This window comes from Microcaecilia unicolor, chromosome 4 (genome assembly GCF_901765095.1).
Source record: "Microcaecilia unicolor chromosome 4, aMicUni1.1, whole genome shotgun sequence".
Lineage (NCBI taxonomy): Eukaryota > Metazoa > Chordata > Amphibia > Gymnophiona > Siphonopidae > Microcaecilia > Microcaecilia unicolor.
This window is the reverse complement of record NC_044034.1, coordinates 270,240,855-270,267,575: the sequence shown is the minus strand read 5'-3', so window position 1 is coordinate 270,267,575 and position 26,721 is coordinate 270,240,855. Positions and strand designations below refer to the sequence as shown.

At 48.4% G+C, this 26,721-nt stretch overlaps 1 protein-coding gene across 4 annotated transcripts in view; it reads left to right on the top strand.

The window, feature by feature from the left end:
• The window catches only part of ARHGEF7 (Rho guanine nucleotide exchange factor 7), a 443,279-nt gene that overhangs the window by 135,440 nt on the left and 281,118 nt on the right, over window positions 1–26,721 (top strand). For 3 of the 4 annotated variants that reach the window (XM_030201536.1, XM_030201535.1, XM_030201537.1), the window contains exon 3: window positions 23,932–24,016. In XM_030201536.1, coding sequence (XP_030057396.1) covers window positions 23,932–24,016 — 85 coding nt within the window. Of the gene's footprint in view, window positions 1–23,713; window positions 23,751–23,931; window positions 24,017–26,721 lie in introns of those variants that run through there. The other variant, XM_030201538.1, reaches the window with a different exon arrangement.

Sequence of the window (26,721 nt, the reverse complement as noted above, 5' to 3'; positions counted from 1 at the left end):
GAACAAGAGTTAGATGACTAATCACTTCTAAAACAGACCAGCGTGCACACAGAATCAGCTGAGCCGCGGGACGTGAGGTTAGAAGAAGGCTAGAGCGAAGCGGCATGCCAGTAAAGACGCTGCGATCGGGGAAGGAGAAGAGCAACGTGGCGAAAAACAAAATGGCGGCGCAATCCCCATTTGCCTCATCGATATCGCCGGGATGCGGTCAGAGCCTCACTCCGCAGCATGAGGACATAGTCCAAATGTCCCTGAAAAATATGTCTCAGCTGCTGGATGACAAACTAGCTAAACTGCATACCGGCATGGACGAAATTAAGGAGTGCCTAGCAGGGCACGCAGCCAGGCTACAGCAAGCAGAGGAGCGCATCTCTGCACAAGATGCTTGGTCTGGCGGCAGAGGGGCGTCTCGGCACCCTGGAATCCCAGATGCGCACACTGCTCGACCGTGTGGAAGACCAAGAGAATAGGGGAAGACACAACAATGTTAGATTTGTTGGCATCCCCGAAACAGCTCTGGACTCGGACCTAAAGGAACTGGCAGAAAAATGGCTGCCCCAACAGATGGGACTTGCACTGGAATCGGGCAAGGTGGAGAGGATCCATCGCATAGGAACGCGAAGAGAGGGAACAGATCGCCCGAGGGTAGTCATTGCCAGATATTTAAACTATGCAGATAAAGCTAAAATTCTGGAGCAATACAAGAGACAACGCAATCTGGAATACAAAGGGAAAAAGATTTTATTATTCCAAGATTTTTCATTCCGGGTCATGGAGCAGAGGAAGCTGATGGCGCCATATTGCACGAAACTATTTGAGCATGGCATCAAGTTCGCATTCCAATACCCGGCCAAAGTGCGAGTTACTCACGACAACCGCACCGCCACCTACACAAAGGTGGAGGAAATCCAAGCGTTTCTGGAGAGAGTGGCGAAAGCGCCGTGGCAAGACATGGAGGCGATCGCAGAGGGAGAGCAGTGAGTCAGGAACTGTCTCGAACAGGCACCTCACTAGAGGAGTAACAGAGCAGACAATGGACTTGGAAAGCCTTGAATGGAGCAGCGGCCTAAGTGTGGTCGATTTGATGTGGAGGCATGTGTGCAAAAAAAAGTTTTGGCAGATAATTGGATCAGTGCTTTAGCGGATCGGAGATCAATGAAAGATATGACTGGCCTGAGACGCCTGGTGAATAAACTTTGCGCACGTGGAGCGGAGCTTCAGCGGCACAGGAGCCAAGGATCACCGTCACTGCTGGTCACTCGACCAACGATAGAGTCTTGAAGGGGACCGTATGTTTGGCCTGGCCGCCGGGAGCCACTAACACGGTGGCCTTAGAGCGGCTAGGCGAAATGTATGGGCGAAATATATGAACGATATAAAGTCCATCCGAGACAGACAGTAAGCTTAAAATGAGGCTTAAATTGCTGCAATGTTAAAACTGATCTAGGTACCATACTATTTACCATTTACTATTCAATGTTATGTTTTTGGGTTTCGTTTGCAGTTCAGATAAGTGGGAATGGGCTATGGTCCTAAAGTTGGAATGTTGATATGTTGGAATGCAAATTATTTTTCTGAATCAACAATGTTGATGGGGGAGCGGGTGGGGGCGGGGAGTTGAGGCATATCTTAGTCGGGGTTGGTTGAGGGGGTTCAAACCTCAATCATAGGATACAAAAGGAAGGTGAGTGAGGATGTGAGGGAGTGGATGGAAGATGGATGGGAAAAGGATGAGATGTCACGAAGAATGGATGCATTTGTGAGTCTGGGGATGAGAAAGGAGGCTGTTTGGGATCTCAGGGTAGGGAGGGAGAGGAGAGGGGATGGGGGGGCGGGCTGGGAGGGACGAGGGGACGGGGAGAGGGGAATTAGGCATATAGGACCGAGACCTGGGAGAAAGGGTAGGGAAATGCGGCAGTGGAATCAGGGCTCTCACTGTGGTGCTCAGAGGTCAAGGGTGACACAAGACGCACACCGGAGAATGACTTTGAGGGGAGGCATAGCTGGGATGCCGCTCCGGAAGGGTTTCAAAGGCAGAACACACAGTAACAAAACACTAGTGTGGAGAAATGGGTAGCATTCGTATAGCTTCTTTAAATGCAGATGGAATACACTCACCCATTAAACGCAAAAAGATCTTGCAATATAGCAAACAACTAAAAGTAGAGGTTCTATTGGTACAGGAAACCCACTTGTCAGCCACAGAACATCTGAAATTGAAACAAAGCTGGGTGGGAGAACTAGCCTACTCGTCCTTTAACAATCGGCAGAGGGGAGTGGCCATCCTCTTAAGTAAAAGCTTAGATTATACGTGCCACAGGACGGTCCAAGATTCTGAGGGCCGCTTTGTGATATGGATGGGCATCCTGAGTGGGTCAAAGGTGGCTTTATGTTCGGTGTACGCCCCTAACGTATACTCCCAAAAATTTTTTCTCAAACTTATAGCAGCCCTGGTTCCACTACAAGAATATAAACTGATCGTGGGAGGGGACTTTAACATCACAGCAGATCCCCTAGTTGACTGTAATCCACCAAAGATGAGGCCTAAGGATGCAGAAGACAGAGGCGTAGGGTTGCTACAGAGGGACCTGGGACTTGTGGATGTGTGGAGGGTATTGCACCCGGACGAGAGAGAATATACTTTCCTTTCCACTGTCCACGGGTGTCAGGCAAGGCTGGATTGTATCCTATTAACACAGGGCCTTTTTTCTGTGAGCAAGGCGGCGGGGATTGAAATAGCCGTGGTATCAGATCACAGCCTGGTATGGGTGGATGTGGCCTTGGGTGGGGCTAGGAGTAAAGCGGGATGGCGAATGAACCCAACACTGTACCAGGAGCAAGAATTTAGAGACTATCTGCAACAGGAATGGCAGTTTTTTCTAGAGGATAACAAAAACTCTGTAAATGATCCGGTCGTACTATGGGAGGCAGGGAAGGCTGTATTAAGGGGCAAAATCATTGAATATACTGCTAGGACTAGGAAGATAAGAGAGGGGGTGCTCCTTGACCAGCTCACAAAACTGCAGAACGCTAGGGCAGCGATGATGAGAGGAGATGAGAGGGCAAAGGACACTTTTAAGGAAACAAAAGTCCAGATCAACGAGACGTTGAACAAAAGGGCAATGCGGGATATACAAATATACAAATATAAATTACATAGGTGGGGGAATAAAACGGGGAGTCTATTAGCATCCATGGTACGCAGTAGATCTGCAAAACATTTTATCACTAAAATTAAAAATAGAGGGGGACAAAAACTAGAAAGGGAGGAAGAAATACAGGCAGCGTTTGTGGATTTTTACAAATCATTGTATGATAAGGGGACTTGTGATGAGGGTAAAAGGGAGGCCTTTTTCCAGAATCTTCAGCTCCCGACACTTTCTCAAGACCAAAGAGAAGCGTTGAATGAGAGAGTCTCGGGTGAGGAAATTCAAGCAGCCATCAAAAAGCTAAAACTAGCCAAAGCGCCGGGTCCTGATGGGATAGGGCCAGAATTTTACAAGATTTTAGGAGGAAAGATAGCAGGGCCGTTTAGTGATCTATGTGAGGCATTGTGCACGGAAGGGCAACCCACGGGGACTTTGACACATGCCACCATCATAGTGCTGCCGAAGCCGGGGCGCGATAAAGAAGTGCTGGGATCTTATCGTCCTATATCTTTACTAAACCAAGACATTAAGCTGTTTGCCAGCATCATGGCCGCCAGGCTGGGGAAGGTGCTTCCCCATTTGGTACATGGAGACCAAACGGGATTTGTGCCGGGGAGATATGCGTCCACAAACATCCTCAGAGCGATTAGTGCCTTGCAGGATAAGGGAGGCAAGACGGGAGATAATATTATTGTCAGCCTAGACGCAGAAAAAGCTTTTGACAAGATACTGTGGGAATATCTTTTCTGGGTGCTTCCCCAATTCGGCATCTACGGGGAATTTCTGCGGGGGACGAGAGCACTATACAGGAATCCGACGGCACAGATCTTGATAAACAACGCCTTGTCGCAGTCGTTCCCACTGCTCCGGGGCACGCGCCAGGGATGCCCTTTATCTCCAATGCTATTTGTACTGGCCTTGGAACCCCTGGCGAGTAAAATTCGGCAGTCCCAAGAACTAACAGGAATTCGGATAGGGAAGGAGGAATATAAAATAAATCTTTTTGCGGACGATATGTTAATCTTTTTAGGGGAGGCGACTTGTGGTATCCCCACCCTCATAGACATGATCCAACGGTTTGGCTCCTTCTCCGGCCTCAGGATCAATTTTGACAAATCAGAGGCTATGGCGCTATCCAAAAACTGTAAGTGCCAATGCTGTTCAGACTTTCCGTTAACTTGGGCAAAGGGGCCGATGAAGTACTTGGGAGTCTTCCTTCACGTAGATCACAAGGTCATGTATAAAAAGAATGTAGCCGAGAAGGTGGACGGGATAAGAAAATTGTGCCATCAATGGAAAGACCTACCAGTATCATTCTTGGGACGAGTGGCACTTGTCAAAATGGTACTTATCCCTAAGATACTGTACTGCTTACAGATGCTGCCAATATGGGTTCACAGTAAGGATGAGAGGGTATACCGGGGAGCTATAACCTCCTTCATTTGGGGGGGGCGAAGGGCTAGGATAGGTTATGGCAAGCTGGTCCGGGACAGAAAGGAAGGGGGAGTCAACTTACCGGATCTCCGTCTTTACAATGTTGCAGCGCTCCTTAGATGGATTCACGAAATACACACGGGTTGCTTCAAATATGCACCGCCACGGGTGTGGAAATTCGCAGCCCACACTTGGTCGGTATTTAACACCTTACATGGAAGGAGACCACAGATACAGATCTCTCCTCTTTTATTGCCATTACGCATGGCATGGGATTGGTGGCGACAGAGGGTGGGGGAAGCAGTAGGTCCCTCTCCATTCATAGAATTTCTAGATAATCCTGACTTTCCCGCAGGGAGGGGATCTCGATATATTAAGGAATGGGAGCAGAAAGGTTGTAGATATGTAGGGCAGGTGCTAGAAGAAGGGGGATCCCACATTCTATCTTTCGCAGAGTGTCAGGCTAAATGGAATATCCCACAACATTTATTTTTTTCTTATTTACAAATCAGGCACTATGTGTCATCCTTGAAAAAGAAGAGTAATAAACTCCCATCCTTTACCGCACTAGATGTAGTGTTCAAGCAACTGCCCCCGGAACGCAATAAGCTTTCAGTCTGGTACCAAGTGGGTAAAACATGGAGGCCAACCAATTATGTGGACACGTTGGCCGCCAGGTGGAGCTCAGGGGTGGGCAGCGCGGTGTCGGCAAGGGAGATTAAGAGATGCTTTGAATTGGCCTACAAAGTAACCCCCAATGTGAGCTGTCACGAAACTCAGTTGAAGATCCTGCACCGGGTGTATCTTACTAGGAGTAGGGGAAAGGCCATGGGACTATGGGCATCAGACGACTGTAATAGATGTGTAAACCACAAAGGTACCCTGACGCACCAATTTCTAGAGTGTTCGGCATTGCGGACGTTCTGGAACGGTGTGTTGGGGCATCTGGACGATGTGCTAGCACAACCTATAGAATGGAATTATAGAGTCCTATTAATGGGCTTGGATTCAGATTTGGTCACACAGGGACTGAACCTGTATCAATGCCGTTTTGTTTTACTGGCGCTGATCCTAGCGAAAAAAATCATCCTACAGTATTGGGCGAACGAAATCCCTCCTCCTCTTACGCAGTGGCACCGTAGCATGAAGCAAATGGCAGGCTGGGAAGGGGGAGGCCAGTTTGAATTCCCATGGGATAGGCCTCCACAGGGCCGCTCTCTTTGGAGAAACAGCTTTGCGAAACTGACACAGCTGCCCCCTGGGAAAGCCTCTAGGGGTTAATGTTTAATGATTGATATTCAAAGGAATAAAGGTTCAAGGGAACCACTGCACAACAACATAACTCATTCGGTACAACCAATCATGGTGACAGGAACGTTCTGTACCTTAGACACTCAGGTCTTGGTTCTGTAGGGGAGGGAGGGGGGGCATGGGTGGAAGGGGGGGGAGAAAAGATGAAAATTAGAGAGGGATGTGCACACAGCGATGAGATAGAACATGTCATTTGATTGTTTGTGCCACTATTGGTTTGCAATGTAACATATTACTATTATTATTATTTTAAATGTAAAGCACTCGAGTGATAATATGTGTCATTGCTATATGGAGAACTTTCGGATGTTTGTACGTTTCTCTTGCTAATAAAAAAATATTTCAAAAAAAAAAAAAAAAGGAGTGTTATCCAGCAGCATTGTCAGTAAATCCTGTTGTTTACTGATGAAGCCGGGGTGAAACAGCTGTGCTGTAGAGCGTAGCAGCGTTTGCTTCAGATGAGCACCTGGAAAAAACAAATAATAATTGGACTTTAACATAGCAAAAGGAAGAAATAATTGTTAAAAAATGTAGTGATGAATTAAGTACAGGAGGTTATTTTGAGGACTGATGAAGTAGGGCGGGTCATTAGTTCAAGTTCTATGCCAGATGTGATCTAAGACACTGAAGTCCTTTTTCCTCCTCGTATTTTTTACTTAGCAAATTAGAAGTTACTTGCCAGTTGGGTATAGTGATACTACTATTTGAGCAACCAGAAATGCTGTGCCTGCGTGTTTTTGGTAGACTAGGGGGCTCATTTTCAAAATGACATACAAAATACCATAATAATCTGTGGTACTTTGTGTGTCTAAGTGCTTTGAAAATGAGCCCCTTTGTTTAATAAAATGCATGAGGTAAAATAATTATTTGAAGAGAGTCAGATATTTTCTTTGGCCCTGTGTTGTACAGATGCTTGTAATATGCATAATCAATATGTGTAAAATCACTAATTTTGCTACAATAATTCTTTTAAAATATATTGCACTCCTACAGTTTTGTCCCCACACCTGACAGCAGCTGTATTTGGAAGAAACAAAGTTCCTCATGCACAACTGATTCTAAATGGCATACTTGCAGTGTCTGAACGCATTTGATGTCATTGTGTTATGCACTTTTCTGAATATTATTAGGAGTTGTAGGGAGAAAAGAAGCAGCAAAATGTGTATTTTAGCATAAGCTAGAATTTTGCAAAGTTTAGTATTTGGGTTGGTTCATTTTAGTTGTGTAGGCTGATGCTCATTTTTCTTCAGCTCATATAGGGGCTTGTTTATTAAGCTGAGGTAAAATTTGCAGTTGCTGTGTCTTAACATGGGAGTTTACCATGTGGTAGCTGCAAATTTAAAGCAGCAACAATGGGGGGGTGTTTCCAGCATTTGCAGTTATAGGCACTGTGTTAAATTTGCAGATAACATGCAGTAAGTGGTCCTGTGTTAACTGCAAAAGTGGCAATTAGCATGTATTATTTACATCATGCTAATTACAAATAACCTTCCATGCTCATACTGTACACATGACGTGCCTCCTAACACAAAAAAGCACTTAATACCGCAAAGCCCCTTAATATGGTTCTGTGCTAGGCGTTACCATGTAGTATTAAGTGCTTTCCATGAACCTTAAGTTATTAGGGGCTTTCCTCTGAAATTTCATATCTTCTTCCCATTGGTGGCAATGCGCATTTTAGTCCCGGTATGGATGACAAAGTGTTCTGACATTAGAATACCCTTGGAGTGCATCTTTTGTGTCATGTTATAGGAGCAGATGGGTGCTTAAAACTTTTAGATCAGCTAGGTGACGACATTACACCGTATACAAGATATTTATGCATAAAAGCAACTTTCTAACTATGGGGTCCTTTTTCTTAGCTGCGGGAAAAAGGGTTGTGCAATAGCGCTAGGGGCTGATTTTCCCAGTGTACCAGGGCCCTTTTTAACGTAGCGGGTAAAAAGCCCCTAAAAGAATTGACCATGCGGTAAGATTACGCTTATTGCTTGGCCATGCGTGGTGGTGGTGAGGGGAGCACTTACCGCCACCCATTAAAGTTGGCGGTAAGGGCTCCTGCAGTAACCTGGTGGTAACAGGGCAGCATGTGGTGATGCCCAATTACTGTCAAGTTAGCGACACGCTATAAAATAAAAAAAATTTTCTGTTGCGCTGGAAATGATGCGCGGTCACATCGGGCCAGCGGTAGCTCTGGGATAGCGTGCAGTAAGCCCGCGTTGGGCTTAATGACTCTTTGTAAAAGGGCCTCTATATTTTTTTCCCTTGGGCTCTTGGGCTTTTACTGCATCTCATATCCTCAAATTTCATAAGCGCATTCTAAAGCCAGAGAGGACTGTTTTGAAATCCACCTTGCTTAAGCTTTTGTTACAGCTCTCCCCACCGTGAGATTTGTCAACTTTAACTTCAAGGTGGTGCGAAGATTTACATTGTTTGCCTGCTACTCTGAAGCTTCTTGACCCTTACGAGAATCCCCACTAGTACTATAAACGCGGATTATAGGGAGTGTCAATTTCGTATCATACACAGGGCTTACCTAACTCGGGCACAACCTTTTAAAATGGGGAGAGCAGAATCCCCTATCTGGCAGAAATGCAGTACAGAAGTTCATTCCTTTTCTCATGCTTTTTGGTCTTGGCTGCAGGTACAAGTCTTTTGGAAGGCTGTTATTTCATACCTAGAGGAGGTTGTCCATTCTCCTAGTCCACTCTCCCCAATGGGCTTCCTATTAGATCACTAGGAAACTTTTCTGTTGCAGGGCAAGGGGGACCGTCACTTTATTAGGAAAGCCAGAATCGTAGGTAAAAAGGTAATCTTGGGGGTGTGGATTGTTGCAGCATCCCCTTCCTATTGGGCCTGGCGAAATAAATTTCATTCATTAATGCTGTTGGAGAAAACTACAGCCAGGTCATCTCCACGATGAAAGAAGGCCTTTCTCATGGTGTGGGACCATTATATACAATCCTTTTCTCCATGGGCCTGTAGCGGGATTTTGAACACTCTTTAAGAGGTAGCGAAGATCTCGATGAGGGTTTTTTTTCCTTCCTGGGGGGGGGGGGGGGGGGGGGGGGGGGGGGGGGGGGGGGGAGACAGTTTTAGTAGCTATCTTGAGGCAGAAGGGTCATAAGAGTCCAGGCCCTCTGCAGCTTAATACTTGGTTTACTTGGGATTCATGTGTTATTGTTGGTATAGGGTTTGGGAGATTGAACAATTTAAACCTGTTGATGCCTGTTTCTGTTTGCTACCAGCATTGTTTTTTCGTTGTCATCAATAAAGAGATTTAAACGAAAGTGCTTTCCCTGAGGACAAGAAGGACATCGCTTACCACATGTGGGTGATGCCATCTGAAGGAACCCAGCTACCCAGTGTTCTAGAAAAATCAGAAACCTTTGGTAGCTCCATACTGTACATGAATCAGTTGTGAAGGCATCTGCACAATCACATGGGGCCAGAAGTCCTTTGTTTTCTGTGGAGCAGAGCAGTCGTATTCTTTTTGGCTCTCCTCAGTGTAGCATATTTTCTGTTGTGCTTTCCCTTTTTGCGGGTTTTCTGTAGGTATACGGGCCCTTTAACTCTAATTTCTTCGACCCCCTACTGTATTTAGTTGTTGCTTAGTTTGCCAGCCCTTTTGAGTTTTCTTTTCTTTCTTTTTGGCATGGCTCCACTGGCCCTCTTAGGCCTGAGCTCCCAGTTGGTATTTTGTTTTGATTTAAATACAAAAAAACAAAACAAAAGCAACCCCCCCCCCCCAAAAAAAAAAAAAAAAATCAAAATTGGAAAAAAAGAAAGCACTGTGAGACTGCTGCAAGAGGTCATAGCAGCCATTTCTAGAGCACTGCTAACATAGGCAGGAGTGACTGAGAATCACCCTGCCCTGATTATACCCCTAGACCACCAGGAATTATGAGGTAAGCTGGGGGAGGGGCCTGAGCGTGGGTAGATGGGGAAGTAGGCATATGGGGGAGGAGGGAGAATGGAGGAAAACAAAAGGGTTTTTAAAAATTATTTTACCAAAAACAGTCATTTTTGGCTGAAACTGAAAACATAGCCATAAATTCAGATACGCTTTCAGCCAAAACCAAAATCAGGCTGAAAAAGAATTTTGGGCTGGTGCCAGTATATATAACCGAAACAGAAATTTGATATGCCTATAAATTTGATTGCACAGGAATGTTTCCCTCCATAACCCATATGATAGTGGCTTAAGTTACTGGCACTAGTCCTCATAAGAAGAGTATGAACGATGGGGACAGTTTTTGCCTGTTCTTCTCTAGCTTTGACTGGCTTCTTTTCCACTCCAGGTTCTCTCTTGTGTGTGCGCGCGTATGTTTTTTAACAGTTTGAACCAGACCTGCCAACTCTTTGTAAAAATGTAAGGCTTGGCTGTTTGTCTACTTATTGGACTTGAATGTCGTTGCAACGGTATATTTTCTTCACATTTGATTGTACTATATGTAATTGATATGGTTTTATATTGTAACCATTTTGGAGCTGCTCTGGGAGAGATGTTATAGAAAAGAAAATGCATAATCAGAAGGACATTTCCTATGGAGCCTCTCTTGAGGGACTTCATTAGATACATTTTGAAAAGCCAGTTGTACTATATTCACTGTTCCTTGTCATCAAGCAGATGAAGCCATTACGTATGGGTTATGTCCATCAACCAGCAGGGGAGATAGAAAGCACTCAAACTTTCACAGTGCCCTCTTGGCCAGCTAGCTCCACTGCCTCTTCAGTATTCTCTATCTCCCTTAGCAGGGTGGCTGCAGCTTGTTCGAGCTCCAGAAAAATCTGCCGGGAGGTGGTTCCTGGCTTGCCAGTTGTTAACCGGGGTGTTGGAGGCTATAGCAGCTTCACTTTAAAGGCACATAGGTTAGCCCTTTCCCTGCCTTACCCATACCTCTGTGGATGTGGACATATTGCCTTGCTTTCCCTGTCCTTACCCACCAACAGTGGATGCAGGCATATAGGTTCGCCCTTTCCCTGCCTTTCCCACTCATCTGAGCCTCTGGAGTCTTCAATACCTCTGCTTTCCTCACAGCTTAAAAAAAAAAAAGTCACGTCGCGTTTTTAAACGCAGAGACGCTGGAACAGAGGTTTTTGACCTGATTTTCAGCAGGATCGTAGTTGTACACTAGATCCTTTGAGGTAAGAGTGTTTTCCAACTCCTCCGGGGTGGGCCCGCGATCGGGGCGATTTTGGCGCGAAACCGCCATTTTGGATTTTACCGCCGTTTTTCGGCGATGGCTGCGGACAATGTAAAACGCTGTTCCACTTGTGGCAAGCGCAAATCAGCAGCAGGGCTCTGTAAATCGTGCTGTATTGGCGTAGGAGCCGGCCCGAGCATGGCGAGCGATGTTTCTTCCCGCTCTGAGCTGGCAGCGGGCGCCATTTTGCTTACACCGCATGGCGCGGCCTCCGTGGACACGGAGAGACCTGAGCCGGGTGGGGCACCTCGAGATGAGGTTATTTCAGGAGTGGCTAGCACCGGACAGGATTTGGGTGCCCAGGGTGAGATTTTCTCCCCGGATTTTGTGCTTTTGCTGCATAAAGCATACATGATGAAAAGAGCCTTTCCTCAAGGGTCGCCTGAGGCTCCTCTGATTGCCCCCCAGATGGATTCTGGCCTGGGACTGCCCAGTGAGGCTTTTTTCCCGGATGCTTGGCCTAAAGATAAGCGCAGAAGGGTTAATTCCCCTTCAGATTGTGGTGCACCTTTTTCCCCCCCGTGGTCGGAGTGTGAGAATTCGGAGAACTCTGACAGACGTTCTTGGTCTGAGGAACCAGAGTCAGGTGCGGATTTACCACAGGATCTGGATGATCCCTCCGCGGTGAGGATTTTCCACCGTGATGAGCTGCCAGCGCTTATTTCAGATACCCTGCAGGCCCTCTCGATTGAAGATCCTGACAGTGGCATGGCCTCCTCGGGTAATCCCAGGATGGCTAGTACCAAGAAAGCTGCTCGGGCCTTCCCTTTGCATGACTCCATCCTAGAGCTTGTTTCGGCTCAGTGGGCTGACCCCGAGGGACCTTTGAGAGTTTCCAGGGCTATGGGGCAGTTATACCCTCTGCGTGAGGGACATATGGCTCGTTTTCAAATGCCTACTGTCCCGTTGGTGGCCGTGCCACCCTTCCGACTTACCCTGTTTCTGGGAGTCAGTGTCTGTGCTGGCTCCTGCTTGTCTCTGTGTCTGTGTCTGTCTTAGGTTCTCTCTGGCTCTGTGTGCTGATTGCCCTACTGAACCTCACCTGTGTGGGCTTTGCCTCTTCCAAGATGGCTGCCGCCTCTTCGTCTCTGCCAGTATCCAAGATGGCTCCCGCTGTTACTTTCTATGGGATGCCTGCTCTGAGTGTCAAGCCTCTGTTTGGTTGCAAGGTGATTGCTGCACCTGTGGCTCTGGTGTTGATGGGCTTTATTAGTCACCTGAAGACTAGAGCCTTTGCCTTTGTATCTAATTCCATCTCATCTAAAGGTCCTGGTGTATAGAGTGCTCTGTACCCGGTGTCAGTGTTTGCTCTGTGTGAGTTTCTATGTTTGTTTCCAAGGTATGACTAGTTAGCTTAGGCACCGTCTGGCTTGTTGCCTGTGCATAGCTTTACTAGTGCTCTATGTTTGTTTCCAAGGTATGACTAGTTAGCTTAGGCACCGTCTGGCTTGTTGCCCGTGCATAGCTTTACTAGTGCTCTATGTTTATTTCCAAGGTATGACTAGTTAGCTTAGGCACCGTCTGGCTTGTTGCCTGTGCATAGCTTTACTAGTGCTCTATGTTTGTTTCCAAGGTATGACTAGTTAGCTTAGGCACCGTCTGGCTTGTTGCCTGTGCATAGCTTTACTAGTTCTCTATGTTTGTTTCCAAGATATGACTAGTTAGCTGAGGCACCGTCTGGCTTGTTGCCTGTGCATAGCTTTACTAGTGTTCCATGTTTGTTCCTCGTGTCAGCTAGCCGTCCTGCTAAGCTACTGCCAAGACTATGTTTGTTCCTCGTGTCAGCTAGCCGTCCTGCTAGCTATTTCCAAGACCATGTTTGTTCCTCGTGTCAGCTAGCCGTCCTGCTAGTCATTTCCAAGTCTGTGTTTGTTTCTAGTGTTAGACTAGCCGCCCTTGCTAGCCACTATTCCAAGATTGTGTTTGTTCCTAGAGTGAGACTAGCCGCCCTTGCTAGCCACTATTCCAAGACTGTGTTTGTTCTTAGTGTAGACTAGCCAGCTTAGGCCCCGCTGGCGTGTAGCCTGTGTCAAGCCGTGCTAGTTTTCTGTGTTTGGGTCCAGGGCATGACTTGTTAGCTGGGGCACAGCTTAGTTGTTAGCTGGTGTATAGCCTTCCAAGCCTCTTGAGTCTGCTCTGTGTATGTTCTTGTGTATGACTGGGTTGCCCGGGTACAGCGTCTCTATGCGCCTGGGTCCAGCTTACTTGTCATTGTGTTGATTCCTGCTGACTACCAGAACCCGGATAGTTCCTGATTGTCTGCCTTGCCTTCGCCTAGGTGCCAGGGGGCACTCCTGGATCTTCATTCCTGCTGTTCCTGTAAGTCCTACCGGCTGCAAGAACCTGAGGGCTCAACCCGAGGGGGAAGGCAGTCAAGCGTAGGTGAAGCCTAGGTCCAGGGTGTTCCAGTTCCGTGGGTTCCGCTCCAGTGTGTTCCAGTCCAGCGGGTTTCACTCCTGTATGTTCCAGTCCAGTGGGGCCACTCCAGTGTGTCCAGTCCAGTGGGCCCCACTCCAGTGCGCACCAGTCCGGTGCGTTCCAGTTCCGAGTGTTCCGGTGTACAACTCCAGTCCGGAGTTCCGGTTCAGTCTTTCCTGCTTTCTACCTGGAAGGTGATTTTGCCTTAAGGACTCACAAACCCCGCGCTCCCGGGGACGAAGCCTGAAGGTATGCCAAGGTCCTCGAGAGCGCGTCGAGCGCGTGAGGCGCGACAGAATACAAAGGCCATGAGTTCGGTGAGATCATCAGTCCAGGTGGGCTTCATGCCCATAAGTTCATGCCCCACGGACAACCCGGGGGGAACTTCTGAAAATTTTTTTGATTCCCAAGACAGTCCAGTTTCTACTTTGGATCCCGATTTAAGCCTGGAGGAATACCGAGAGGAACTTCTGTCGAATCCAGCCTTTACGGATACGCCTGAAGCAGCAGCGGAGAAGAGGCGTATCTACCGGAGTCTGGGCCACTATCACCCAGTTTTTGGCCACTATGACCCAGTTTCGGACATGAATTCTGCCATCACGCTCCGTGAGTACCGCCTCAGACTTCGGGAAGACCCTGCTCTGCGGAATACTCCGGAGTCTGAGATCGAGAGAAGCCGCCGGGAATGTTCTCCGCCCGGGTCTTTTCAACCACCTCAGCCGAGTAGCCGGTGGTACCCTGGGAGGACAACTCCGGATTCTTACCATGACCTTGACAACCCAGTTTCTGGTTTGGATATGATGATGACTCTCCAGGAGTACCGGGTAGAACTTTTGTCTGATCCGGCCCTGAAAGATACTCCTGAGGCAGCCCTGGAGAGAGAGCGTGTTTCAGAGCGACGGTCTGTGGAAGACCCAGTTTCTGCTATGGATCCCTCCACCAGGCTCTTTCTTTACCGCTTCCAGCTTTGCAGGGATCCAGCTCTGCGGTATACTCCTGAGGCTAGGGCCGAAAGAAGGCGCTATGGGTTGCTTCCGCCCGAGGCTCTTCAGCAGCCTCACAGGTCAGGCCGAGTGAGGCGGCAGACTAAGCCTCTGACTCCAGTTCCAGTAGTGACGCCACCAGAGCGCTTGAGTCCAGTCCAGGGGATGCTTCATACTGAACCTCCTCTTCCAGTCCAAGTAACGAGGGGGCTTAAGTCTCCGAGACCAGTTCGAGGAAGGCCTTCAATGGAGCCCCAGATTCTTATGCAAGTGGCGCTCCAGGTCGAGCCTCCAGTCCTCATGCAAGTGGCACGCCCTTTGAAGTTTCCGAGTCCAGTCCGAGGGAAGCTGTCGATGGAGCCTCAGATTCCTGTGCAAGTGGCACTTCGGGTCGAGCCTCCAGTCCTCCTTCAAAGGGTACGCCCGTTGAAGTTTCCGAGTCCAGTCCGAGGGAGGCTGTCGATGGAGCCGCAGATTCCTGTGCAAGTGGCACTTCGGGTCGAGCCTCCAGTCCTCCTTCAAATGGCACGCCCTTTGAGGTCTCCGAGTCCAGTCCGAGGGAAGCCTTCGATGGAGCCTCAGATTCCTGTGCAAGTGGCGCTTCGGGTCAAGTCTCCGGTTCTTGTTCAAGTGACCCGTCCAGTCAGGCCACTGAGTCCAGTTCGAGGGGGGCTTCTAACCAAGTCTCTGGTGCCAGTCCTCAGGGTGGTACAGGTGGCACCTCCGCTTCCAGTCTTGAGGGCACCTCCAAGCAAGCTCCGAACCCCAGTTCAAGGGGCGCTTCAGATTGAGCCGCCGATCCCTGCCCTAAGGGTGTGTTCGGCCAAGCCTCAGTTAAAGTTCCGTCCCTGCCAGGAGGCAGAGGGCGTCTCGAGTTGCAAGTCCAGTCAAGATGCTGAGCCTGGACCGAGTTGCAAGTCCAGTCAAGATGCTGAGCCTGGACCGAGTTGCAAGTCCAGTCAAGATGCTGATCCTGGACCGAGTTGCAAGTCCAGTCAAGATGCTGAGCCTGGATCGAGTTGCAAGTCCAGTCAAGATGCTGAGCCTGGATCGAGTTGCAAGTCCAGTCAAGATGCTGAGTCTGGATCGAGTTGCAAGTCCAGTCAAGATGCTGAGCCTGGACCGAGTTGCAAGTCCAGTCAAGATGCTGATCCTGGACCGAGTTGCAAGTCCAGTCAAGATGCTGAGCCTGGATCGAGTTGCAAGTCCAGTCAAGATGCTGAGCCTGGATCGAGTTGCAAGTCCAGTCAAGATGCTGAGTCTGGATCGAGTTGCAAGTTCAGTCAAGATGCTGAGCCTGGATTGAGTTGCAAGTCCAGTCAAGATGCTGAATCTGCACCGAGTGCAGAGGTCAGCCACGATATTGAGTCTGCTATTGAGGAAGAGATGATGTTCCCAGAGGACTGTGATAGACCTTGTGTTGATTCAGCCTGGGAGAAGATCTCCGAAGCTATAGCTGAGAGAAGGGGTGTTCAACGGCTTGGAGCCCGGAGAAACCCATTTTCTGCATTTCAGCCTGCTAGCATGCTCTGGGGATACCAGGGCCGTCTCCTCTTGAACCCTGCTCGGCAGAGGCCGCCCGAAGCTAAGGTTAGAGAGAGGCCCCAGTCCGGCCAGAGAGGGGCGTCCAGCCCTGCAGCTGAATCTCTTCCAAGTTCCAGTTCTAACCAAGATGCTAAGCCTGTTCCAAGTTCTAGTTCCAGCCAGGAGGCTGAGTCCGTGTCTAGTTCCAAGTCCGACCAAGATGTTGAGGTCGTCCTAAGTTCCAGTGTCCGTCAGGAGGCTGACTTTCTGTTAAGTTCTCGTTCCACTCAGGCTCCTGAATTCAGTTCCAGTCAAGGGGTTGAGGCCAACCCAGGTGCTAGGTTCAGATTCATTTCTGTTCAGACTTCTAGCTCCTGCCAAGATGGGAATGCCACCTTGAGCCTCAGCCCAGCTTCTGATGTCAGCTGGGGTAGTGACTCCAGTCCTGTTCCTGTCATTTCATGGATTTGCCAAGAGGGTCAGGACATTGTGGGTTCCCTCAGGGGAGGGTTACTTTTGAATTGTGTTCCTTTTGATGTATCCATGTTCCTGAGGTTTCCCCATGGTGACTCGAAGGAGCTTCCTGGTCCCAAGTTCTATTTTTGTTTGTCAGTTTTGATCTTCCTTGTGACTTCCAGCCCAGTGATCTATGTCTGGCTTTTGAGACCTATCAGGAAGTTTCATCATAGTTACCCCTGGATACCCGACCACCTCCGGGAGACCGAGAGGGGGGTCTTGAGGAAGGGATACTGTCCCGTTGGTGGCCGTGCCACCCTTCCGACTTACCCTGTTTCTGGGAGTCAGTGTCTGTGCTGGCTCCTGCTTGTCTCTGTGTCTGTGTCTGTCTTAGGTTCTCTCTGGCTCTGTGTGCTGATTGCCCTACTGAACCTCACCTGTGTGGGCTTTGCCTCTTCCAAGATGGCTGCCGCCTCTTCGTCTCTGCCAGTATCCAAGATGGCTCCCGCTGTTACTTTCTATGGGATGCCTGCTCTGAGTGTCAAGCCTCTGTTTGGTTGCAAGGTGATTGCTGCACCTGTGGCTCTGGTGTTGATGGGCTTTATTAGTCACCTGAAGACTAGAGCCTTTGCCTTTGTATCTAATTCCATCTCATCTAAAGGTCCTGGTGTATAGAGTGCTCTGTACCCGGTGTCAGTGTTTGCTCTGTGTGAGTTTCTATGTTTGTTTCCAAGGTATGACTAGTTAGCTTAGGCACCGTCTGGCTTGTTGCCTGTGCATAGCTTTACTAGTGCTCTATGTTTGTTTCCAAGGTATGACTAGTTAGCTTAGGCACCGTCTGGCTTGTTGCCCGTGCATAGCTTTACTAGTGCTCTATGTTTATTTCCAAGGTATGACTAGTTAGCTTAGGCACCGTCTGGCTTGTTGCCTGTGCATAGCTTTACTAGTGCTCTATGTTTGTTTCCAAGGTATGACTAGTTAGCTTAGGCACCGTCTGGCTTGTTGCCTGTGCATAGCTTTACTAGTTCTCTATGTTTGTTTCCAAGATATGACTAGTTAGCTGAGGCACCGTCTGGCTTGTTGCCTGTGCATAGCTTTACTAGTGTTCCATGTTTGTTCCTCGTGTCAGCTAGCCGTCCTGCTAAGCTACTGCCAAGACTATGTTTGTTCCTCGTGTCAGCTAGCCGTCCTGCTAGCTATTTCCAAGACCATGTTTGTTCCTCGTGTCAGCTAGCCGTCCTGCTAGTCATTTCCAAGTCTGTGTTTGTTTCTAGTGTTAGACTAGCCGCCCTTGCTAGCCACTATTCCAAGATTGTGTTTGTTCCTAGAGTGAGACTAGCCGCCCTTGCTAGCCACTATTCCAAGACTGTGTTTGTTCTTAGTGTAGACTAGCCAGCTTAGGCCCCGCTGGCGTGTAGCCTGTGTCAAGCCGTGCTAGTTTTCTGTGTTTGGGTCCAGGGCATGACTTGTTAGCTGGGGCACAGCTTAGTTGTTAGCTGGTGTATAGCCTTCCAAGCCTCTTGAGTCTGCTCTGTGTATGTTCTTGTGTATGACTGGGTTGCCCGGGTACAGCGTCTCTATGCGCCTGGGTCCAGCTTACTTGTCATTGTGTTGATTCCTGCTGACTACCAGAACCCGGATAGTTCCTGATTGTCTGCCTTGCCTTCGCCTAGGTGCCAGGGGGCACTCCTGGATCTTCATTCCTGCTGTTCCTGTAAGTCCTACCGGCTGCAAGAACCTGAGGGCTCAACCCGAGGGGGAAGGCAGTCAAGCGTAGGTGAAGCCTAGGTCCAGGGTGTTCCAGTTCCGTGGGTTCCGCTCCAGTGTGTTCCAGTCCAGCGGGTTTCACTCCTGTATGTTCCAGTCCAGTGGGGCCACTCCAGTGTGTCCAGTCCAGTGGGCCCCACTCCAGTGCGCACCAGTCCGGTGCGTTCCAGTTCCGAGTGTTCCGGTGTACAACTCCAGTCCGGAGTTCCGGTTCAGTCTTTCCTGCTTTCTACCTGGAAGGTGATTTTGCCTTAAGGACTCACAAACCCCGCGCTCCCGGGGACGAAGCCTGAAGGTATGCCAAGGTCCTCGAGAGCGCGTCGAGCGCGTGAGGCGCGACACCTACAGTGGATGCCCTAGTCACTGCGGTGACAAAGAGAACTACCCTCCCTGTTGAAGGAGGTGTTGCCCTGAAGGATGTTCAAGACCATAGGCTGGAAACAGCGTTGAAACGGTCCTTTGAAATTGCAGGTCTCACTGTTCGGGCGTCTGCATGCAGCTGTTATGCTGTGAGAGCCTGCCTAGCTTGGCTGCAACAGGCAGTGGCTCAGCCCGGAGATGGAGCGGAGCCCTTCTTGGATGTGGCTCCGCGGATGGAGGTGGCCTTGTCCTTTCTGGCTGATGCCCTTTATGACCTTGTCAGAGCTTCGGCTAAACAAATGGCAGTAGCAGTGGCGGCTCGCCGTCGTCTGTGGCTACGACATTGGGCAGCGGACATGGCCTCTAAGCAAAGGTTGGTGAAGTTGCCTTTTCAAGGACTTCTCCTATTTGGTGAGGAGTTAGAGAAAATTGTGAAAGGCCTGGGTGATCCAAAACCCCAGCGCTTGCCCGAAGATAGGCAGAGGCCTTCCTCTAAGGGCCAGGCGGTCCACTCCTCGTACAGACCTCGCTTCCGTGAAGCTAGAAGGTACCGCCCGGGGCGTTCTGCTGGGTTCACTTCATGTGCCCGTGGTCAGCAGAGGAACTCCTTTCGCTCGGACAAGCGTTCCGCAGCCGGTGGCTCAAGACCAGGAGTTCAGGGGCGACCCTCTCAATGATGGTGCGCCGGCCCTCTCCTCGATGCCTGTCATCGGAGGACGGCTTTCCCTCTTTGTCGAGGAGTGGGCCAAGATTTCCTCAGATCAGTGGGTTCTGGACCTGATCAGAGATGGATACAGAATAGAATTCAACGCCCCAGTAAGAGACGTGTTTGTGGAGTCCCGATGCGGTTCTGCCGTCAAACAGGCGGCGGTGGAGGAGACTTTACAAGGTCTGATTCAGTTAGGGGCAGTGACCCCGGTGCCTCCCGCCGAGCAAGGCTGCGGCCGATACTCCATCTACTTTGTGGTGCCGCGAAAAGGTGGGTCCTTTCGCCCTATTCTGGACTTAAAAGAAGTGAACAAGTCCCTGAGAGTGCGGCATTTCCACATGGAATCCCTGCGCTCCGTCATTGCGGCGGTTCAGCCAGGAGAGTTTCTCACGTCTCTAGACCTGAAAGAAGCTTACTTGCACATACCGATTTGGCCCCCGCACCAGAAGTTTCTGAGGTTTGCGGTGTTGGGAAAACATTTCCAGTTCAGGGCCTTGCCTTTTGGCCTCGCCACAGCTCCCCGAACCTTTTCGAAGGTAATGGTTGTAGTAGCTGCTTTTCTCAGGCGAGAAGGTATCAGGGTTCTCCCGTACCTAGACGACTGGCTCATCAGAGCAGACTCTGCAACAGAGAGCTTACAAGCTACAGCCAGAGTGGTCTCAGTACTGCAATCTCTAGGGTGGGTCGTCAATATGGCCAAATGTCACCTGTCCCCTTCACAATCTCTAGAGTTTTTGGGGGCCAGGTTCGACACAGTCTCGGGCTATGTGTTCCTACCCGAGCTAAGGCGGTGCAAGCTTCAGAATCAGGTCCGTCTGCTCCTGAGGATGCCCCGCCCGCGAGCTTGGGACATTGTCCAGCTGCTGGGATCGATGACAGCCACGATGAAAGTGGTACCCTGGGCGAGAGCGCACCTGAGACCTCTACAGTATTCCCTACTCCGGAGATGGTCTCCTATTTCTCAGGGTTACCAATGCAGACTTACTTGGCTCCCTGCGGCCCGTCTCAGCATGGAGTGGTGGCTCTCAGACAGCATGCTGCGGCGAGGGATGCCGCTGACTCTCCCCGTTTGGTGCCTAGTGGTAACAGATGCCAGCCTGAAGGGCTGGGGCGCACACTGCAAGGGGAAGCATGCCCAGGGTCTATGGACACCCGAGGAGTCGGAGTGGTCCATCAACCGCCTAGAGTTGAAAGCGGTGTTTCAGGCGCTTCTGGCCTTTCAAGTGACCCTGGAAGGATTGGCTGTCAGAGTGATGTCGGACAACACGACAACGGTGGCCTATATAAATCGACAAGGCGGAACAAGGTGCAGAGCACTAGCCGCGCAGGCCGAACTGATTTGCCACTGGGCCGAGCTGCATCTTCAGTGTCTGTCGGCAGCTCATATTGCAGGTCAGAGCAATGTGCAGGCCGATTATCTGAGCAGGCATCAGATCGATCCAGCAGAATGGAATCTGGCAGACGAAGTATTCCTGCAGATCTGTGCCAAATGGGGCAAGCCCGTGATGGATCTAATGGCAACAAGTGCCAATACCAAAGTCACGTGCTTCTTCAGCAGACGGAGAGATCCTCGCTCGGCGGGGTTGGATGCCTTGGCTCAACCCTGGCCTCCGGGTCTACTTTATGTGTTTCCCCCATGGCCCTTGATAGGGCGCCTGCTCTTGCGGATTCGGCTGCACCCAGGAGAAGTGGTCCTCGTCGCCCCGGATTGGCCAAGGAGACCTTGGTATGCAGACCTCCAACAGATGCTCCTGGAGGCTCCTCTGCTGTTACCTCTGGTACCGAACCTGTTGACTCAGGGACCGGTAGCCATGGAGGACGCCGGCCGCTTTGGTCTTACGGCATGGCTATTGAGAGGGCCCAATTGAGGGATAAAGGTTATTCCAATAAAGTTATTTCCACTCTCCTGCAAGCCCGCAAGCGGTCCACTTCCGTGGCTTATGCCAGGATTTGGTGCCTGTTTGAGTCTTGGTGTGCTTCCAGAGCCATTGTTCCAATGCGGGCTCCTGTCCCGCCGATTCTGGACTTTTTGCAGGAAGGTGTACAAAAAGGCTTGGCCTATAATTCCCTGCGGGTGCAGGTGGCAGCGTTGGCCTCCTTTCGTGGTAAGGTGGAAGGCGTGTCTGGCTGCTCACCCAGATGTGGCACGGTTTCTTAGAGGGGTGCTTCGGCTCCGACCTCCAGTGCGAGCACCCTGTCCAGCTTGGAACCTGGGGCTAGTTTTGAAAACCCTGCAGGCATCTCCTTTTGAGCCGCTTCGGCGAGCATCGGAGAAAGACTTGACACTGAAGGCCGTTTTTCTGGTGGCCATTACCTCGGCGAGACGGGTGTCAGAGCTCCAGGCGCTGTCCTGTAGAGACCCATTTCTGCAATTTTCAGAGTCCGGAGTCACGGTTCGGACCGTGCCTTCCTTTATGCCTAAGGTGGTTTCAGCCTTTCACTTAAACCAGCCTATTTTCTTGCCCTCTTTTTCAGAGGAAGAGTTTCCAGAATCTTTTGGGCAGCTGCACCTTTTGGATGTGCGCAGGACTCTGCTGCAGTATCTGCGAGTTACTAACTCTTTCAGGACTTCTGATCATCTGTTTGTTTTGCTATCCGGTTCTCGCAGAGGGTCTCCAGCGTCTAAAGCCACTATTGCCCGCTGGCTCAAAGAAACTATCTTTTCAGCTTATCTGCTGGCCGGCAGGGTTCCGCCTGTAGCCTTTAAGGCACATTCTACTAGAGCGATTTCTTCCTCTTGGGCTGAAACTGGAGCACTCTCTCTTCAAGAGATATGCAGTGCAGCAACATGGGCTTCTAAGCTCTCCTTTGCCTGACATTACAGGCTGGATGTGGCTGCCAGGAGGGATGCACGTTTTGGTGCACAAGTGCTAGCGCGTGGTGTGGCTTGTTCCCACCCTATCTAGGGATTGCTTTGTTACATCCCATACGTAATGGCTTCATCTGCTTGATGACAAGGAAGGGAAAATTAGGTTCTTACCTTGGTAATTTTCTTTCCTTTAGTCATAGCAGATGAAGCCATGAGCCCTCCCTGTATGATTGTCTGTATGCTGTGAATCTGTTTTTCAGGTTCTGTTCTAATTTCCTGAAGTTCCTTCCTTGGGAGAAAGTTGGAAAACAATCTTCAGGATTCATGTTCAGTTTAAATTTAGGAGGATGTGTTCATTCCCTCCAGCATGTTTTTTTGGGAGAATGTGTTGATTCTCTCCAGGAGGCGCGTGTGTTCCCCTCCAGTTCTATAAATAGGAGGATGAGTTCATTCCCTCCAGTGTGTTGGGAGGATGTGTGATTCCCTCCAGGAGGCGCGTGTGTTCCCCTCCACTTATACAATAAGAAGGATGAGTTTATTCCCTCCAGGAGGATGTGCATTCCCTCCTTTATGAGTTCATGCCCTTGTGATGGGCCATCGTTTGCTGTGAGGAAAGCTCTTGTGATTCCCATTGCGGTTTGCCATACTGCTTTGGATGCTTCAAATACTGAAGAGGCAGTGGAGCTAGCTGGCCAAGAGGGCACTGTGAAAGTTTGAGTGCTCTCTATCTCCCCTGCTGGTTGATGGACATAACCCATACGTAATGGCTTCATCTGCTATGACTAAAGGAAAGAAAATTACCAAGGTAAGAACCTAATTTTCCCATTTGCACTTATCCACTTGCTATTTATACTTTTAAGTGCAGCATAGACTTCTCTGCTCTTGAACACTATTCCCAGCATGCCTTTTGTTTAGCAGTTTTCTCTTGCCTACAGAGTGCTGTTGTCACCTCATTTGTCCATCTCCCATATTTCCCTTTGCCTTCTCCATGGGCAAACTACCTGTTCAGTGACAGAGCTGCTACTGCCACTTCTCTTTGCCAATGCTGGCCTTGAGGGTGTACTTAAAATGCACAGGCAGGCCCGTGAATTTTGAAAATACTCAGGATTGGCACAGATGGGGAGAAGTTGGTGGTGGCAGTAGCACAGATTCTAGCTGCTTCTCTACATTTTCTGCAGAGTCTGGGTCGGCACGTTTTACTGTATTGAAGGGATTCTGTTTAGTCACACATGCAACAGAGAACATTGTGCTGCTAACCCCTGCCTGGAGGTGCTCCTCATTGCACAGCACCCCGCTTGCACTACTCAAGACCAGCAATGCAGAAGTGTTTGAAAACCTCTGAAGAGCCTTCCCCAGCACAATCTAGTCCTCTGGGCGCACCCAGCCAATCAGGTTTTTCAGAATATCCCCATTGAATTCAATGGGGATATCTGGAAACCGCCGACTGGCTCGGTGTGCTCTGAGGACTGGGTTGAAAACCTCTGCCTAAGTAGTATGTCTTAGAATTTCCCAGTAAAAATCAGTCCCCAGAACAACAGGAAACTGAGGAGATGTAGCATCCTGTTATTCTTTGTTCATATTGAGTTTGGTGAAGAGCTCTCTGCTGCAACTGGATTCACCATGAAGGTTAATTTGAATTTAATTTTTATATATTTAGATTTGTTTGAATCAGATTTGTGTTTTTTTGTGAATTTGTCTGTCTTTTGAAATTGCGTGCATGTGTTTAAAAGAATCTATGAGAAAATAACCCTTATTTTCTATTCAGGGTTGTTTCTAATTGTAGCTTTCTCTTTTGTTTGATTTACAGACCTTTGATGCAAATGACCTGTATCAGGGACATAATTTTAATAAGGTCCTAAACTCCTTAGTGGCTTTAAATAAAGTAACAGCAGGTAAGTACCAAGATTTAGTGTTTAGTTTTCGGGTATGCCAACATTGTATTTTAGGACTTGTATGAGGTCAGGGATCTGTACAGTGGTTAGTGTTGAATGTGTCTGAGGTTAATGTTTAAAAATAGTCTTAAAAAATACCAATTTAAGTTTTGCAACTTTTGTTTTCTTATACAAGCGTTATTTCCACAGGCTGCTGGTTTTTAGCATAATATTCTCTTGCCTGCACTGCTCTGCTCTTTTCTGCTCTTACACTTGGATAAAAGCTTTCAATGTTAAAACGGTTCATATAAAAATTAGTACTACCAAATTTGTAACATGTATGTCAAAGTAATCAAAAATAAGTAAATTAAGATGTGTGCTTTTAGTTGTATCAGAGTCAATTTTTTAAAATTAAGTATATTAACAGTAGAATAAAGGGTTGCGAATTTGGAGGAGTAGCTTAGTGGTCAGAGCAGTGAGCTGAGAATCAGGGAAGCTGGGAATTAAATGCGCCCGAGTCTTACCTTCGGCAAGTCACTTAACCATCTGCTGCCTAAGGAGCAATCTAAGAGCTAGAATCTAATATGCACTACCAGTAAAATGTGCAGTAATGCATTAGTGCATGCTAGTAACTCTAGCTGTTACACTGCGTAAGCCTTCCAGGGATGGGAAAATAGCTGTTGTGCTTGAATATAATTTTGCTTTGAACTGCTGCTAAAAAAAAAGTGAGCTAAATCCAAACCAAAAATCTTTTTAAAAAGCAGGTCTTGTTAAAATATTTTCATAGTTGCAATTGTCTATATTTTTAATAGTAATTGCGATGGGAGCTTGGCTTCTGATGTTCATGCATGAGTTCACATATTTGATGTGATATCTGCAGTGTCATAAAAAACCCCCCCCCCAAAAAAAACCAACCCAAAACCAAAGTGGGTGCTGTTCTGAGATCAGTCTCTTAAGGTGAATGATAGCGTCCATTTACAATAATGTTGTTAAAAATAAAATTGTGGTGGTCTTCCTTTGAGCTAAGGATATCCTGATGCTAAAATGTAACAAGTAGTTTTTCCCAGTCATTAATTTGGCTTGAAATCTAAGCCAAGGTATTAATATGGAAAATGTGAGTTAAGGGAGCAGTCTGGAATCTCAACTGAACTGGAATACATATGCTGAAGCGACATACGGTTTCCCCCCATCCTCTGTAAGCTGACAGCTGGCAAGATAGTACTCCCTAATGGAGACATTGCTATGCTCTCAATCCACAATGCAGGAAGGGGCTGGGAGTGGCTTCCTGTTAAGAAAGAAAACACTTAGTCTCTGGCCTCTGAGAGTTAGCTTGGGATAGTGGAGAGAGGAAAGGTTAGAGAAGGTAATTTAATTTTCCTTTCCATTCCAAGTGAAATAGATATCTTGTCCTGAAAATTTACATTGCAGAGGAAAGATTCATATACTATGCTGTTACTGGCTGTGGAAAAGAGAAAACAATTGTGGTCCAGAAAGGTTAGGTTGGAGGTATGCCAGGTAATTTCCTCTCAAGGCTGTTTTTGTTAAAATTACTTTTTAAAAGTTGAGCTGGTTATACATTCAACAAAGCAGGTTAACACAGACATATACTATCTGTGGCCACTGATTATATGAAAGTCCACATTCTCTTGAGCATTTTTAACACTTAGTTGTGTCGGTGCATCATACTTGCATGCATTTAAATACAGTTTTTCCAATCACTGCTGCAATGAAGTTCGTTATTATCATGGTATGTGCAAAACGAACTCATTGAGGGGTCCTTTTGCCAAGCTTCAGTAAAAAGGGCTACAGTATCAGGGGCAGTTTTTGCTATGCGCCAGGGCCCTTTTTACCACAGCTGGTAAAAAGCCCCCCAAAAAGACATAGCCATGCAACAAGATTATTCTTACTGCGTGCCCATGCAGCGGGGGGGGGGGGGAAGCACTCATCTCCACCCATTGAGTTGATTGTAAGGGCTCCTGCTGTAACCCAGCAGCATGCGGGCTGCCCGGTTACCACTGGGCTAGCGCCACGCTAGAAATTATGGAATAATTTTCCGTAGTGCTGGAAATGGCATGCGCTCGAGGCGGAAGTACCAGCGGCGGCCGCTTTGGACCAGCAGTTGTTCTGGGTTGCCAAGCAGCAACGCTTTAGTAAAAGGGCCCCTTAGAGACATTGCACTTTGGGGGGGGGGGGGGGAGGTTGAGAAAATATATTTTGTTGCGGTCCAAATCATATACCCAGACAATATAACTGAAATGCAACAATTGGATAAGTCTCTTTCCCTGCAGGCAGCCGCTGGCAGCATATTCTCTCTCCCTCCCTCTGTCTTTCCTCATGCGGCCACTTTTCCTCCATGACTCTTCCAGGCACGCCAGTGCTGTTTTTCAGTGGTAATAATAATAATAATAAAATAATAAAACTTTATTTATAACCCGCTACATCTTTAAAAGTCTAAGTGGGGAACAAATCACATACAAAATATAAAAATACAAAGCAAAAATTATTACTTTACACAACAAACTATACAAAAAACTCTACAATTCAAACATACAGCAGATTAAAAATTACATGGTTTTAATAATTTATACATCAGAGGAACCAAAAGCCTGAAGAAGTAAATGAGTTTTCAATGCTACATAAGTACATAAGTAATGCCATACTGGGAAAAGACCAAGGGTCCATCGAGCCCAGCATCCTGTCCACGACAGCGGCCAATCCAGGCCAAG